This window comes from Sphaeramia orbicularis, chromosome 6, assembly GCF_902148855.1.
Source record: "Sphaeramia orbicularis chromosome 6, fSphaOr1.1, whole genome shotgun sequence".
NCBI classification, from domain to species: Eukaryota; Metazoa; Chordata; class Actinopteri; order Kurtiformes; family Apogonidae; genus Sphaeramia; species Sphaeramia orbicularis.
In genome coordinates, this window is record NC_043962.1 from 45,365,136 (window position 1) to 45,380,173 (window position 15,038).

At 36.8% G+C, this 15,038-nt stretch overlaps 1 protein-coding gene across 1 annotated transcript in view; it reads left to right on the forward strand.

Annotated features, from left to right (window-relative positions):
• Nucleotides 1-14,638, forward strand: part of LOC115421568 (transcription intermediary factor 1-alpha-like) — a 30,221-nt gene extending 15,583 nt beyond the window's left edge. Inside the window, exons 9-18 of the mRNA XM_030137505.1 lie at nt 657-1,030; nt 2,049-2,183; nt 2,269-2,377; nt 4,868-4,925; nt 5,065-5,197; nt 7,829-8,145; nt 9,921-10,056; nt 11,660-11,734; nt 13,649-13,804; nt 13,914-14,638. Of these exons, the coding sequence (XP_029993365.1) occupies nt 657-1,030; nt 2,049-2,183; nt 2,269-2,377; nt 4,868-4,925; nt 5,065-5,197; nt 7,829-8,145; nt 9,921-10,056; nt 11,660-11,734; nt 13,649-13,804; nt 13,914-14,126 (1,706 nt within the window). The 3' untranslated portion in view covers nt 14,127-14,638. The remainder of the gene's footprint in view (nt 1-656; nt 1,031-2,048; nt 2,184-2,268; nt 2,378-4,867; nt 4,926-5,064; nt 5,198-7,828; nt 8,146-9,920; nt 10,057-11,659; nt 11,735-13,648; nt 13,805-13,913) is intronic.
• The last annotated feature ends 400 nt before the right edge of the window (nt 14,639-15,038 follow it).

The following is a 15,038-nucleotide window of genomic DNA, read 5'->3' on the forward strand; positions in this document are numbered from 1 at the left end:
ACCATCGCATACAATACAGATATGGACAATTTGGGTGGAAGCAATAGCGTTTGCTTACTGTAAATGATAAATGTCAGTTGGCTTTTGTGAATTATGAATGGTAGGCTGTCAGAGAAAGACTCTCAATCAAGTTTATCAAATCAATTGGCAATTTGTCTCTATTTTTCAATTCACATACTTTTTTTTTTTATCACTTCCCATTTTTATTGTTATTATTCTTACCCCTACCTCTGACTCCATTTTACTAAATGATGAAAGTTAATGTTGTGTTGTGAATAATGAATGATGCATGTAAGTCAGGCAGAATGATGAAACATGGGTCTGTTTTCATCATACCACCATCATATCATCTCATCAGCTTTTAAATTAATCAAATCACTCGATAATTTATCATTCCATCTCTCACTTCACATTCATTTTACTGCTCCGTATTTCAGTTTACATGCTTTTTCTTCACCTCCATTTTTATCAATTAATATCTTACTTACCCCTCATAGAAGCTCCTGCTTGTCTTTTAATGCCTTTCCCCATTTTTTACCGCATTACTTCCCAAAACTGCTCCTCCACATGATTCTCTGGAGAAGTTCTGTCTGCACTGTGCATTTTTCACCCCTACTTATTATGCTTCTCCTGTGTCTGTGTCTATGTCCCCTCAGGCTCTTTAGTTGTGGAGAGTGTACCAGGCCACCAGCAGGGGGGCTTTCAGGGCATCCTCCATCAGCCTTCCCAGCCTGGGCAGGGCCCCTCAGGCTCACCCCACAGCTTTGCCCTGGGAGCCTCACATAACACTCTGGCTCAGCTCCAGATGCAGGTAGACAGGCTGAACCCGCAGGCCCACTGGCAGTCCAGGCCACCACCTCCACCATGGACGTGGTATCAGAGTGTTCGACTTCAGCGAACGGTACCGAGGCCCCTGCAGGGAGCCTCCCCCTCCCGTGTGTCTCCACAGCTGGGTCGCAGGTTCATGGCACCTCCTCCTAACCACGTCAGCCCGACTAGTAGCCTACCAAGCCCTGGGTTTACACCCCAGGTTAGTGTGCATTTCTGTGTGCATGTGTCCATTTGAGTGACAGGGCCTCTTAACATGCACTGACAGCAGATGGCATTGTCCTAAATAGAGCTGACAGCCTTCACATCCTTAGCAATTTATGTCTTTCCTTGTCAAGTTGAATTTAAGTCTTACACTGGCTTATGACACAAAATCATAAAATAAAGCAGAGATTTAGAGTACAACAGTCAGCCCACATGTGACACAGGACGCACCCAAAGTTCCATAAGAAATGGTTGATAATATCTCGTCATCCAAGTTGTTTAGTCTATTTCACAGGGTGTTTTGGTTACAACTCTCAAGTACTATATAGGCATATTCACAGGACAACGCTGGCTTGTAATACGCAGACTGAAATTTCATCATACTGACATGAACAAGCCGTTACAGCTGCATGATCTCAAAAGTTGAGAAATATCCCAGTATTTCTGCATTACATATACTGAAGACTATGGCTCTTTCTCCCTGCTTACACTCTTTGTATTGAACTAACTCTGCTGTCTTTGGTATTATATTTAATGGTCAGATATAGTAAGACAAATGCCATTTTATTGTTGTTTGATAAACTAAAAGCTGACGTAGTAAGTTTCTGCCCCATGCAAGTTGAATTTCATACAATTAAGAAATAAATTAAAACTAATAGCTTACTACTTGTTAAAAACAGCTCACTGCAGCATTTTTTATTATTTCAGGTGCAGTATAATGGTGTCTCAGGGTACATATATTTGAATTAAACTAAGGTAGACACATACATTTTTTTTTTTTTCATAGGAACACTATATCTTATTATATGAGATGTAGTAAGATAAATGATACTGCACCTGCAAGGTTGGAACTACAATAGATCAAGAATAAGTAGGAGAGTTAGGGTACAGTCCTCTTAGTTCTGGTTGTTTCCAGGATAGTGAATGTGCACCCTTTGACATGATGTCTCTGTCATTATATACTTCAATAGACTGACAGGAATGCTGTCCATCTTATCTCTTTTATTCATTTCTAGCCCTTGATGACAATAGGAAGCCGTTCCAGCTATCAGTCTAAACCTATTGATATATTGTTCTCTTTACCTTTGTGTAACCATATTGACCCACTGCCCATCAATGGTAACATGACTTCACATCAGTCACAACAGACGGCAAGTGATTTATGTTAATGAATGCAGATGAGCCTCAGTTTCTAAATTATCTATGGTATTAATGACACTATGTTTTTTTTTTTAGATGGATCCCATATACATAAACAGGAGGAATGATGCAGATGGTCATCCAGTATATCTTCTGAGGCCAAATTATCCCCAGAGTCTACCAGTTTCTTTGCCACACAGACACAGTATGTCTTTAGTTATTTGCATCCTAATATATATATTCAAATCAACCATAGTATTTTTACCAGTTATCTAATATTGTGTAGCCCCCCCTTTTGCCATCCAAAGAGCTAAGATCTAAAGCAGGGGTGTCAAACTCATTTTAATTCAAGGGCGACATATAGCCCAGTATGATCTCAAGCGGCCTGGACCAGTTAAATAACAGTGAAAAAAGTAAATATACATTTTGACAATGCTTATATATACAAAGTTTCCTTATAAATCTGAATAACATGAATAACCTGAAATGTCTTAAGGAAAATAAGTGCAATTTTAACAATATTATGCCTCTGGTTATCATTTACACATGCGCTTTTCAACCTCCATTACAATTACAAATACACAAAACATTTAGTAATAGATATAATATTGGTAAAATTGCACTTACTTCTCTTAAGACATTTCAGGTTGTTCATATTTGTTCTGATTATTACATTTTTTTGTTAAAGGATAGTTTGTAAATGTACACATTTTCATGTAATTTTTAGTGCTGGGCAGCGATTAAAATTTTTAATCGCAATTAATCTCGTGGATTTCTGCAATTAATCGCATAGTTATATGGGGGGGCGGGGGGGTGCCGGCATCAACAGTGTGTATTGCCTTTAAGTGATATTTCAGACTGGAAGTACTCCGGTGATAAAAATAATTCCACATTGCAGTGCTTCCAAACAACTTTGTCCTTCTCAACCGCACCATCTGAAGACATTTAAAATGAAAATGTCCACGTAAAAGACTGGTACTTTTCTCCATGTTTATGTCCACACCAGTTTATTTCTGCATATGAGTGATTGACAGGAGTCTTAAGCCCACTAATAAGTTCTAATACGAATAAGCCCAATAATATTTGATGTTCAGTTGTTAAAAGCAAGCAAAGGGGGCCCTCTAGTGGTCGGAATAAGTTGCACTAATGTATGTTTTGTCCTTTCATTGATCCCGTAGTCAGTTCGAACATAAGAAGGAACTAATAGACACGTTTCTTTCACTCTGTTTCTATGGCCCAAAAAACGTTTACCTCTGAGTATTTTATGTTCGGTTGTTGTAAGAATTAATAGTATAAAGTATCTCTGATGCAAACCTTTGTTGCTGGATAAAAAGACGTAAATCTTAAATTAATCTGTAAATGCTAATCGTTAGCATGTCTATGGATTTTCCCATTCAAGTTAGCATCGAGCTAATCGCATCGCAAATAAGTAATGGTTAGTTCAAAGGCTGGCATTTTATACCTAAACACAACCAATGAATTTACATAAACTTAGCATGAGCCTGCATAAAGAATTAGCAACCCATCTCCGACTGCTAGCATAAACGAATTAGCTTAAACATGTTAATAACACATTGTAATAAACACATCCAAAATAACATCATAAACATGTTTCTAATGGCACGTTTGCTTGTGAAATTATTTAGCAAACAACAGAATGATTGATACATACAGGCGTTGCTTCTGCAGGAGTTAAACAAAATTTGATTCAGCATTACTTGGAAAGTTCGCTCACTTTTCTCCTCTCAGCTACACCAGCACCAGCGCTTGGTGCGTGTGGAGCGCCAGAATAAAATAAAATAAGAGTCCGTATGTATAAATGAATTAAGACTTGCTTGAAAGGCAGAACGGCATTAATGGGAGATTAAAAAAATTGTCGGCGTTATTTAATGACTGCGTTAACGCGGTAATAACGCGTTAACTTGCCCAGCCCTAGTAATTTTACTTTTTTATACTAAAACAAAGACAATTTTGCAGTGTTCATTTTTTATAGGTTTTTATGGTAGTATTTCACTGGTCTGACCCACTTGAGAACAAATTGGTCTGTATTTGGAACCTGATCTAAAATGATTTTGACACCTTTGTTTATTAATACCTTCAGTGTAGTTTTTGCATTTTCCAAATTCATCTCACAGACCGGATTGGACCCTGTGGCGGGCCGGTTTTGGCCCACGGGCCACACATTTGACACCTGTGATCTAAAGCACAGACTCCTGCAGCCGTCTGAAGGTGTGCTGTGGTATCTGGCACCAAGACGTTAACAGCAGATCCTTTAAGTTTTGTAAGTTGTGAGGGTGGCCTCCTTGGATTGGACTTCTTTTCCTAGCACATCCCACAAATGTTCGATTGGATTGTGATCTGGTTGTCCTTCCCTAGACCCACAAACCACTGCAGACAAGGAACACCCAACAAGACCTGCTCTGACCCAGTCACCTTGCTATTACAGTTTGACCCTAAATCATTTAAATCCTTACTCTTCACAGTGTTGATGCTTCAATCAATTTTTAAGGCTAAATGCTCACTTGCTGCTTAATATATCCCACCTACATGTGCTGACGTGTTATTGTAATGAAATATTCACCATTATTATTCTTCATCTGGCAGTAGTAATAATGTTGTGGCTGATCTGTGTAAAGTTCTGTGCAGTTTTATTCTGAATAAAAACATCCACATACGTTTTCTATTTTCTTCTAAGTGCAAGGGGAGCAGAGCTCTTCAGGGTATGTTGCTGTGTCTATGGAGGAGAAACCAGGGTATGTAGACAGCTGTGTCGCTTTCAGAAAATACAGACACTCACATGCATAAACTTGGTCTTTATACGAGTCCAGTCTGTTCCAGTTGTCTCTTCAGTGACTTTCATTTTGTGCCAATTCATTATTACCTTTTCCCAAGGACTGTTTCCTGGAAACCTCCAGAAACACAGCAAGCTAATGGAGCAGTGGACTCAGCAATCAGGAAACGACGACGGTCTTCACCAGGACCCATCATTAACATCAAGGACGAGCCAGATGATGACAGTAGCTACGTAAGAAGACAATGAGTCTTGCAGATTCATTTTCCATATCTGTATTCTACTTTACGTACACTACATGCTGCTATCTGAAAACCTGTTGTTTAATGTTTGTTTAAAAGATGACTATAATCTTGTTAGTTTTAGTTATTGTTTATTGTTCAGGGTTTATTTGAAATAGTCATACACATGTACATATAGTAGATAAACCCAGAGCAGATCACAGTGTTTGTAGTCAATGTAAATTTACAACACTTATTCCCAGAGAGACTTTTACAGTCTGTCAGATTATTCTGTAAACGACAAATTTCAGAAATATAATCTTCTTTGTATGGAACCAGTGACCTTACTGTTACTATATTCTACAAATGTTTATTTCTTTCTTTTGTATTTATTTGTTTATTTATTCAGGGACAGTGAACAACAATGAGCAATACAATAAATGTGCCAAATGGTAAATTTTCAGCTGTTTTCTTCATCCAGATGCCACTAAAACAATAAAACAAAATTCAGTGTTAGCACAGAGAAAGCAAACACAACAGAATAAAACCATTACGGGGATATATAGATGGTGGGTAAAGCAAGAAAATGTAGACGTTAATATGAGACAGTTTTGTACAGTTTTACAGAGCTTAAAAGAATCCGACAAGTACCATAGGAATTTAGACAAAGCAAACACAGGATAAAAATACTGCTGCCACATTGAACTCTGTGTGAAAGGTTGAGTGAGTAATATTTATGGCATCTAGTGTTGAGGTTGCAGATATTCTTGTTCTTAAACTGCAAGGTGTCCACAAAGTTTCTTTACAATTTAAAAGAGCATTACAAAAGCAAATGATGAGATCGAATCATTGGTTCATTTTTCTTCAATGAGAGATCAATTAGTACAAATGTTAACCTTGACCTTTTGACTGAATATGTGGCACCACAGCTTGATGACCTTCTTGACTTAACTTGGCTTAATCCTCTTCACCCACTCTGGAGCACAGGGCCTCGTTGAAGGATCTCCATCTCCTGCAGTCACAAGCAGTCTTCTTTGCCTCTTGCCATGAGGTGTTGGCGTGGGTTAGATCTTTTGTGACACCTCTTCTCCAAGACAATCGTGGCCTTCCTCTTTTTGTTTTCCCCTGGGGGTTCCAGTCAAGTGCTTTTCTGGTGATGGATGTATGTGGCTTTCGGAAAGTGTGACCTATCAATCGCCACTTCCTTCTTATTGTAGTCTCAACTGGCTCTTGACTTGTTCTCTCCAGCAAGGCCTGATTGCTGATCCTTTTTTGCCACCAAATGCCTAAGATGTATTGTAATCTTTTATTGGCAAATGTCTGAAGCGTTTTGATGTTCATCTTTGAGAGACCCCAAGTTTCGCATCCGTACAGGAGAATAGACTTGACGTTTGTTTCGAAGATCCGAAGTTTGGTTCTTATAGTGATGTTTTTTGCCCTCCACACTGGCTTTAGTTGTCAGAATGCAGCTTTAGCTTTCCCTATGCGCCCCTCTATATCCTTAGATATCCCTCTGTCGTTGCTGATGACACTCCTAAGGTACATGAAATCCTTCACTCGATGACCTTCAACCAACCATAATTTACCAGGGTAGATGGTGCACCACCACAATGGGGGCTGGTGTTGGTGGGTTCCCAAATCAAACATTTCCAGTCCAGTGGATTGGAAGGGACGGCTCAATTCCCTGGAAACTGTGTTCACTAGACAGGGGCAGCCATGGCTCAGATTGTAGAGCTGGTTGTCCAATAACTGGCGGTTGGCGGTTTGAATCCCACTCTGTCCATTGTGTTCTTGGGCAAGACACTTTACCCTCCTTGGCTCCAGTGTCACTCACACTGGTGTATGGATGGTTGGAGCGCTATAGAAATCTAATCCATTATTATATCATTCTCCTGGATTTCTTTCTATTGAGTTATGTTAAAGATATCGAACAAAGATATGGGACATCAACGACCTGACGTAAAAGATTACTGCCGCCATTGATGCTAATAACGAGGCTATGCTACAGCCAACATGACAAGAAATCTAATGCAGTCTTGATGTGCTTCATGCAAGTAATGGTGCAAATATAGAGGTTTATTAAATGAGACTTCAATATCTGTTTTCCACAGATTTGTGTATTTGTAATAAATTTGTTAAATTGCAAAAGGACTTTATGGACACCGTGTAGATCCTCCTAAATCTCCCCAAATCTCACTGAATCTTAAGAATGTCTTTATACTACATTCATTATTCCAGTTTTGCATGTAGACCAAAGTCAATCTGAAGTGTATTTTTTTTTTTGATTGATTGATTGAAATCTTTAGTTTGAACATGTAGACAGTGAAATCAAACAAAATCAACTGACAAAATATCGGTAATGATACATTAAAGGTTAAGTAAACAAAAGAAAAAAAGAAATAAAATAAATGAAATTAAACATGCTCGAAAAGGAGTAGGAAGAAGTAAAAACGCATATACTCCTACCCCCAATCCCTATTCCTTATGATATCTATATAGCAATCATTATTTTATATGAATATTAATATAATAACAACAACAACAACAACAACAACAACAACATAACACATCCTTATTCTTATATACACTAATATAATAATACCCATTTTCAAATTTTTTTTTAATCTTTTTATGTGGATTTCAGGTACAAGCTAACCAGAGAGCCAGCCTTCCCGACAGCACAGGTGACCAACTTCAGATAAATGCCCAAGTGGAAGAAAACAAAGTCCCTTTACCTCTCCAAAGCTCAGACGAAAACCCCCAAAGCCAAAGTGAGACTACTCCAAAACACATCCGTTCACCAGGACAACACGAGGTAAACAAGCATCATGCTCAGCTGGAGGACGCTAATGAAGCCTTGTGTGCTGTGTGTCGGACTGGAGGGGAGCTGCTGAGTTGTGATAAGTGTCCCAAAGTGTTTCACCTGAAGTGTCACGTTCCAAGTCTCCTCAATTCTCCCAGGCAAGCACACACAGGAAATGTACTATATTGTTGCTGTTGGGTGGGAACCTTGTAAGTCCATTTTTGGTGGGTTTTTTTTTTTTTTTTTTTCTGATTACTCAGTCTTCACATTGGTATGATGGTTTTAGAAATATTCAACCAATGAAAAGTGTCGAAAACAGCTTGTGACTACATCTCTTAACTCCATAAATTTAATTAGAATACATGTAGTTTTTCCAGTTTCCTGAAAAATAACCGTTTTGGACATAAGAGTTTTCCGCCCGACAGTGATGATGGTATACCAGGGGTGTCAAACTTATTTTAGTTCAGGGGCCACATTAAGCCCAAATTGATCTCAAGTGGCCAGACCAGTAAAACAATAACATAATAACCTGTAAATAATGACGACTCCAAATTTTTCTCTTTATTTTAGTGCAAATTAAATTAAATTATGAAAATATGTACATTTACAAATGATGTGAATAACCTAAAAAAACCTGAAATTTCTTGAGAAAAATAAGTGCAATTTTAACAATATTACTCCTCAACTTACCATTTATACATGCATATTACGAATTGGATCTACAAAGGCACACAATATTTAATAACAGGAAAAATAATGTTAAAATCTCACTTTCAAAATTTCAGGTTTTTCACATTTTATTGTTAAAGGATATTTGTAAATGTTAATATTTTCATAATTTAATGTATGTTTTTACACTAAAACAAAGAGAAAAATTTGGAGTTATCATTATTTGTATAGGGTGGGGAAGCAAAATTTACAATGAACATTTAGTTGTTTTTTCTCAGCAGGCACTACGTCAATTGTTTTGAAACCAAACATATATTGATGTCATAATCATACCTAACACTATTATCCATACCTTTTCAGAAACTTTTGCCCATATGAGTAATCAGGAAAGCAAACGTCAAAGAGTGTGTGATTTGCTGAATGCACTTGTCACACCAAAGGAGATTTCAAAAATAGTTGGAGTGTCCATAAAGACTGTTTATAATAGAAAGAAGAGAATGACTATGAGCAAAACTATTACCAGAAAGTCTGGAAGATACTAGTAAAGAAGAATGGGAGAAGTTGTCACCCGAATATCTGAGGAACACTTGCGCAAGTTTCAGGAAGTGTGTGAAGGCAGTTATTGAGAAAGAAGGAGGACACATAGAATAAAAACATTTTCTATTATGTAAATTTTCTTGTGGCAAATAAATTCTCATGACTTTGAATAAACTAATTGGTCATACACTGTCTTTCAATCCCTTCCTCAAAATATTGTAAATTTTGCTTCCCCATCCTGTAGGTGTAATGTTTTTCACATTAAAATAAGAAAATTTGGAGTCATTATTTACAGGTTATTATGCTATTATTTTAGTTGAGATCACATTGTTCTGCATGTGGAACCTGAACTAAAACGAGTTCGACATCCTTGATGTATCTTAAGTGTAATTTTTGCACTTTGCAAATTCATCCCGCGGGCTGGACCGGAACCTTTGGCAGGCCGGTTTTGGCCCACGGGCTGCATGTTTGACACCCCTGATGTATACTGTAATGCTGGTCTCATATGAACACAAGAAAACTTAGAATTAACTAATTTTTATGCATTACAGTTAAGAAACCATTTTTATCTGGTGAACAGGCAGTGAACCATTAAAACTTTTCAGAATGTATGACATATTTTAAGCTGTGAGATTTGATGTCTGATCGCAGCATAATGCATGTGTCAGAATAACTTCCTGTTCACTGGTTTATGACTGGCTGAGTTTGTCTCTCTTTTGTTTTTTAGTGGGAGCTGGTTTTGTTCTCTCTGTCGTGCTTTGTTAGCGCCTGAAATGGAGTATGACTGTGATAACCAGCCTGAAGCCAAAAAAGTAAAGAAGGAGCCCGATTCTGAGGGAGGAATCCTCTGTGTGGACAAACGAGTCAGTGCCGTTTTTAATAAATACAATTAGAGAAAAATAATCATTGTAGTGATTAGAAATAAATAGATGGAACTACCTAAAAACCAACTATGTAGTCATGACAAGCATGAATATTAGAGGTTTCACAGCTTGATTTATCCTACCATGGAAACTGCTTACTATGAAAATACTGTGGATTGTAATAAGCTGAATGAAGTGAATTACAGGTGGAATGGAGGAAAAAACTTTATTGTTGTCATTTCACCAATTTTGCAAAACTCTTTCAATACCAATATTTACAATAACATGTTGGCCATTATCTAACATCCATACAGATGTTACTTTGTTTTTGTTTTGTTTTTATTACCTCTGCCAAGGAGGTTATGTTTTTGCCAGGGTTTGTTTGTTTTTTTGTTTGTTTGTCCGTTAGTGTGCAACATAACTCAAAAAGTTATGGACAGATTTGGATGAAATTTTCAGGGTTTGTTGGAAATGGGATAAGGAAGAAATGATTAAATTTTGGTGGTGATCGGGGGTGGGGGGGCCCACGGGGGGGGCCACTGATCAGCCTTGGCGGAGGTCTGCGCTCTCCAAGTGCTTCTAGTTTACCTCTGCTTAACAAAGAAACAGAAAAAATACTATTAAGTTACTGTTTTATATTTACTATTTCAGCCCTTGATCACTTTATCTTTGAATGAATAAACCTTTAATATGCAGTAAAATCTTATATGCTAATTACAATGTCCCATCAGTATATCTGTGCATCTCTACTTTTTATAGCTTTTTATTTTTTTTTGTCTGAAAGTGTTCCTATTAAATGCTATCTTGTCCTTATTTAACTTAGAAAGGCAATAATTCAATCCCAGACTGCCTCTTCATCGGGTTCCAAACTGGAGCTCTCTTCAGACTGAATGGAGATTTATCTGATACTTTGTCATGATTATTTGCATATTTGTTGTTTCTGCTACAGCGGCCTGTTTTTCTCTTTCCATTTTCACATGCTCTATTTTTGATATGAATCTCTGTGCTGACATATAAAAGTAGTTCCTAATGTTTTCCTCTCTATGGTTTCTCTAAGCAGTATTTATGTCTGGGGTGAGGATAATGTTTCTAACCACATGTCATTGTTTCATGAGGGCGATGTTGGTTAACTCCAAGCCAAAGTCTCATTCTGGTGTTGGCTTCATATTTGAATCCCATTTTCTCACATCATCACATTATCATGTAAAACTGTCCAACCGTCAATAGTATCCGGATGTCTTTATAATCATTTCTGCTATGTATTTCCTTGTTCATTTCTTTGATTTTTATTATATGATACTATTGGTATTTGGAGAAGTAGTTGTTTTGACTTTTGGTTTGCAGAATATAGTCACAACCACAGGTGGGTTGATCAGTTGTTTATTTAATAACACATTTATCTTGATGTGATAGAGAACAGGCTTCAGTGTTGCAACTCTACATGTCAACCTTATCTACATGATTTAGAATAACAACTAATGATGAGATAAATCTCAAGGAATGGTGCCACTTGTCTTAATTAATCACACCTGTATGTTTGTGTTTGGTTATCAGGTTATCAGCTGACATTTATTAAGTCCGATGTCTTTTTCCAATGCTGCAGAAGTGTGAGAGGCTGTTGCTGCACTTGTTTTGCAGTGAACTGAGCTCAGAGTTCTGTGAGCCCGCGGCCCCCCCGGTGAGTCTGGAAGCATGACCGACCACAGAATAAACAGTCATGGGATTAACATCTCATGGGGGTTTAATTTACCTATAGTTTTAATGATATGTAATATGTAGTATTTAGTATATAGTATATGGTTACGATACAGCAATTTGGTGACAGCTGCAGAATGGGCTCTTGTAAAGATGAGAGGATAATTTAATTAACTATGTGTAGGTTTAGTAATACAACTTTATTTATTTACTGAATCCTATATTTATAAAAAAGCTTGAAAATCATTTCTTATATCCACGTAATCACAGAAACATCTCAAACTTTTTATTGCACTTTTAATGTGTCATTTTTACCCCTCGGACAGAAATGGTTGAAGGGGTATTGTAATGGTTTTGTCGTCTGTCTGTCTGTCTGTCCATTCAACAACATAATCGCATTATCTAAGAATGCATTGAGATATCTGCACCAAATTTATACTGTGGATGCATCTTGGCATGGAGCAGAAGCCTTTTTAAAATAGGTGACCTTGACCTAATTTTTCAAGGTCAAATGGCCTTGTGCCTTGTGCAGTTTGAATATTTGAGTATTTTCAAATATAAATATGTATGTAATAAGTTTTACACGAAGACAATCTAATCTAAAGTATAGGGCAGTAACTTTCAACAGAATCTTACACTATATTTGGCCGAGGGGGATTAAAATGTTTTTTAAAGGTATCAGATATTATAACACTGGGTTGCAAAAAAATGTTTTTTGCAAGTTGTCTAGGTTTTTTCAACTGAATTAGGACCATTTTGCACCGCTAAATCCAAAAATGACGTCTGTTTTTCTCAATCAGGTCAGGGTTTTTTGCTAATTTGGTTTTGAAAAATTTGATCTTCTCACAAAATTGATTACATTTTTGTGACTTTATCAGTTGATTTTTTATATAGTTCTCACCCAAAATAGGTTTTAAGAGAAAAAAAATCATTTTGTAACAGGATTCCTGTTAGGTACAATGGTGTATTCACCGCAGATGTAGCAGAATACGTCAGGCTTATTTTTGCAAGATCTTCTAGTCGAAGCCATTTCATTCACCTGTAATATTAAAAAAAACATTAATCATAAATTGGCAAAAGTAAAATCTTCAGAACTCGTTTATTGCAAGAAATATGAAAGAATTTTGTATCATATGATGTGAAAATGCCCATAAATGTAAGCAAAAATGTTAAAAAGCCAATATGTAGCATAGTTCAGAAAGTTGCCCTGATTGAGCAAAATTAATGTGATTTTTGGATTCAGCACACCAAAATATCTTAAATCAACTCAAAAAACGTAAACAATAAATTTGTTGTTGACCAGTGTAATTTAACTTCACCCTCTGCCAATGACATTTAATTATCTCTGTCTCTCTACACCCCACACACCCGGGCCATCACCTGTTGGAGCTGCTGCCATCAGGCAGACGCTACAGAGCCACCTCCAACCACACAGCAGGGTTTAACAACAGTTTCTATCCCAGAGCTGTGGCTACTCTGAACCAGAACATATAATCACTTATGTCACTTTATAATGTAATCGCACTCTGCTGGTTTGTACTAGTAACAGAACTCAACTCAAAACATTGCACTACCCACTTCATTTAAAAATACTTAACACTATAGTCGTAACTGTCACCTGTATATTTGACACTTGACTCACTTTTGTGTGTGTGTGTATGTGTGTGTACCGCTTTTTACTTGATTGTTTTTATACTTACATTGTCGTTTTACTTGACTGTTTTATACTTATATTTTTATTCTTGACTGTATAATTAATGTGTGTATTTGCTTGAGCACGTTGGAGAGTGTAAAACTAAATTTGCACTGTACAATTGTATTTTGCAATGACAATACAACTTATTCTATTCTATTCTATTCTATTCTATTCTATTCTATTCTATTCTACATACTGTAGGTCTGTGCTACAAACAGGATGACTTTAAAGGGACCAACTAATCTTTCCAGTGTGAAAAAACGACTGGAGGCGAAGCAGGGTGTGTGCTATAAAAGTCCTGCCGACTTTGTAGCAGACATCAGGTTCATCTTTGGGAACTGTTCAGTCCTCAGTGAGGTACTGCTGGAAAAAGAAAAAGCTTTTGTCTTTTATTAATCCTAGCTGTCAGTCTTGACTCCTCACGTAAACTGTTTCCCCTTTGTCCTCGCTTCTTTTTTCATGGCAGGCTGATGCTGAGGTGACCTCAGCCAGCAACAAACTTAAAGAGTCATTTGAAGAGCAGCTGAGGATCATCTACCCCGACCACACATTTCCAGAAATAAAAACGGAGACGGCAGCTTCTGATCCTCCTGATTGTCATGGAACTTCTGTTGAAAATACACCCCAACCCGCTGAAAATCAACACAAATGCTCAGAACATCCCAGTAGAGGAGTGTGAAATGGAAAAAAAAAACATCTAAACCATTGTCCACGGTAGTGTCTGGATAAAATAAAGTGCAGTAAAAGTAATAATGAACATTTATATCCACCGGTACCTTCAGGAAGGATGACAATCACAAACTTTGATGTTTTTTCTTTGTTTTTCAAGCTAGCTTTCAAGGTCAGTAAAATGAAAACAGAAATCTAATGGATACAAAATGTTGCTTCGTCATATATTTCTACTTTGTCTAATTTATTTGGTTTTTATATTTGAGATTCAGTATTGAATTTTATTCAGTTTTGTTACTGTATTTATTTACGTTTGTGTTATTTTTTACATGCTTTCCTTTACACACCATTGCCACTGTTAAAACCTGTAGTCATAAACATACTCACATGCATTACATTTCAATAAAGCATCAGAATCAGCTTCAGTAATGATTATTTATTGTCGAGCACAAGCACATTCTGGATATTCTGCATTCAGTTTGGCTATTATTCAGTTTCTTCCTACTCCTTTTTGGACATAAGGTATTGTTAACCCTTTCATGCACGAATTATGAGAACCTAAATCAATTTTTTTTCCTGAGTGTTTTTATTCCTCTTTAGGCATGAAAAAAACAATGCTATTGAAAATTTTCTGAAAAATAAAAATAAAAAAAAACAAAGTAAATACATTTTAAAAAAATAATAATGAAAAAAAAAAATTCTTATGAACCTATTTTTCATGAAGTTGCAAAAATGTCCACTCAGCTGGACACCACACGTTTAATTTTTGATTGTGGGGGTTTATGCTCTGGAGAGATCTACATAATGTTACCAATTCATGTCAGAAAAGATATGTAGTGTCTTAAAACTTTAATAAAGATATATGTAAAAATAAAACAATCAAAAGAACAACAAAATCATACATATATACAGGGTAGGGAAG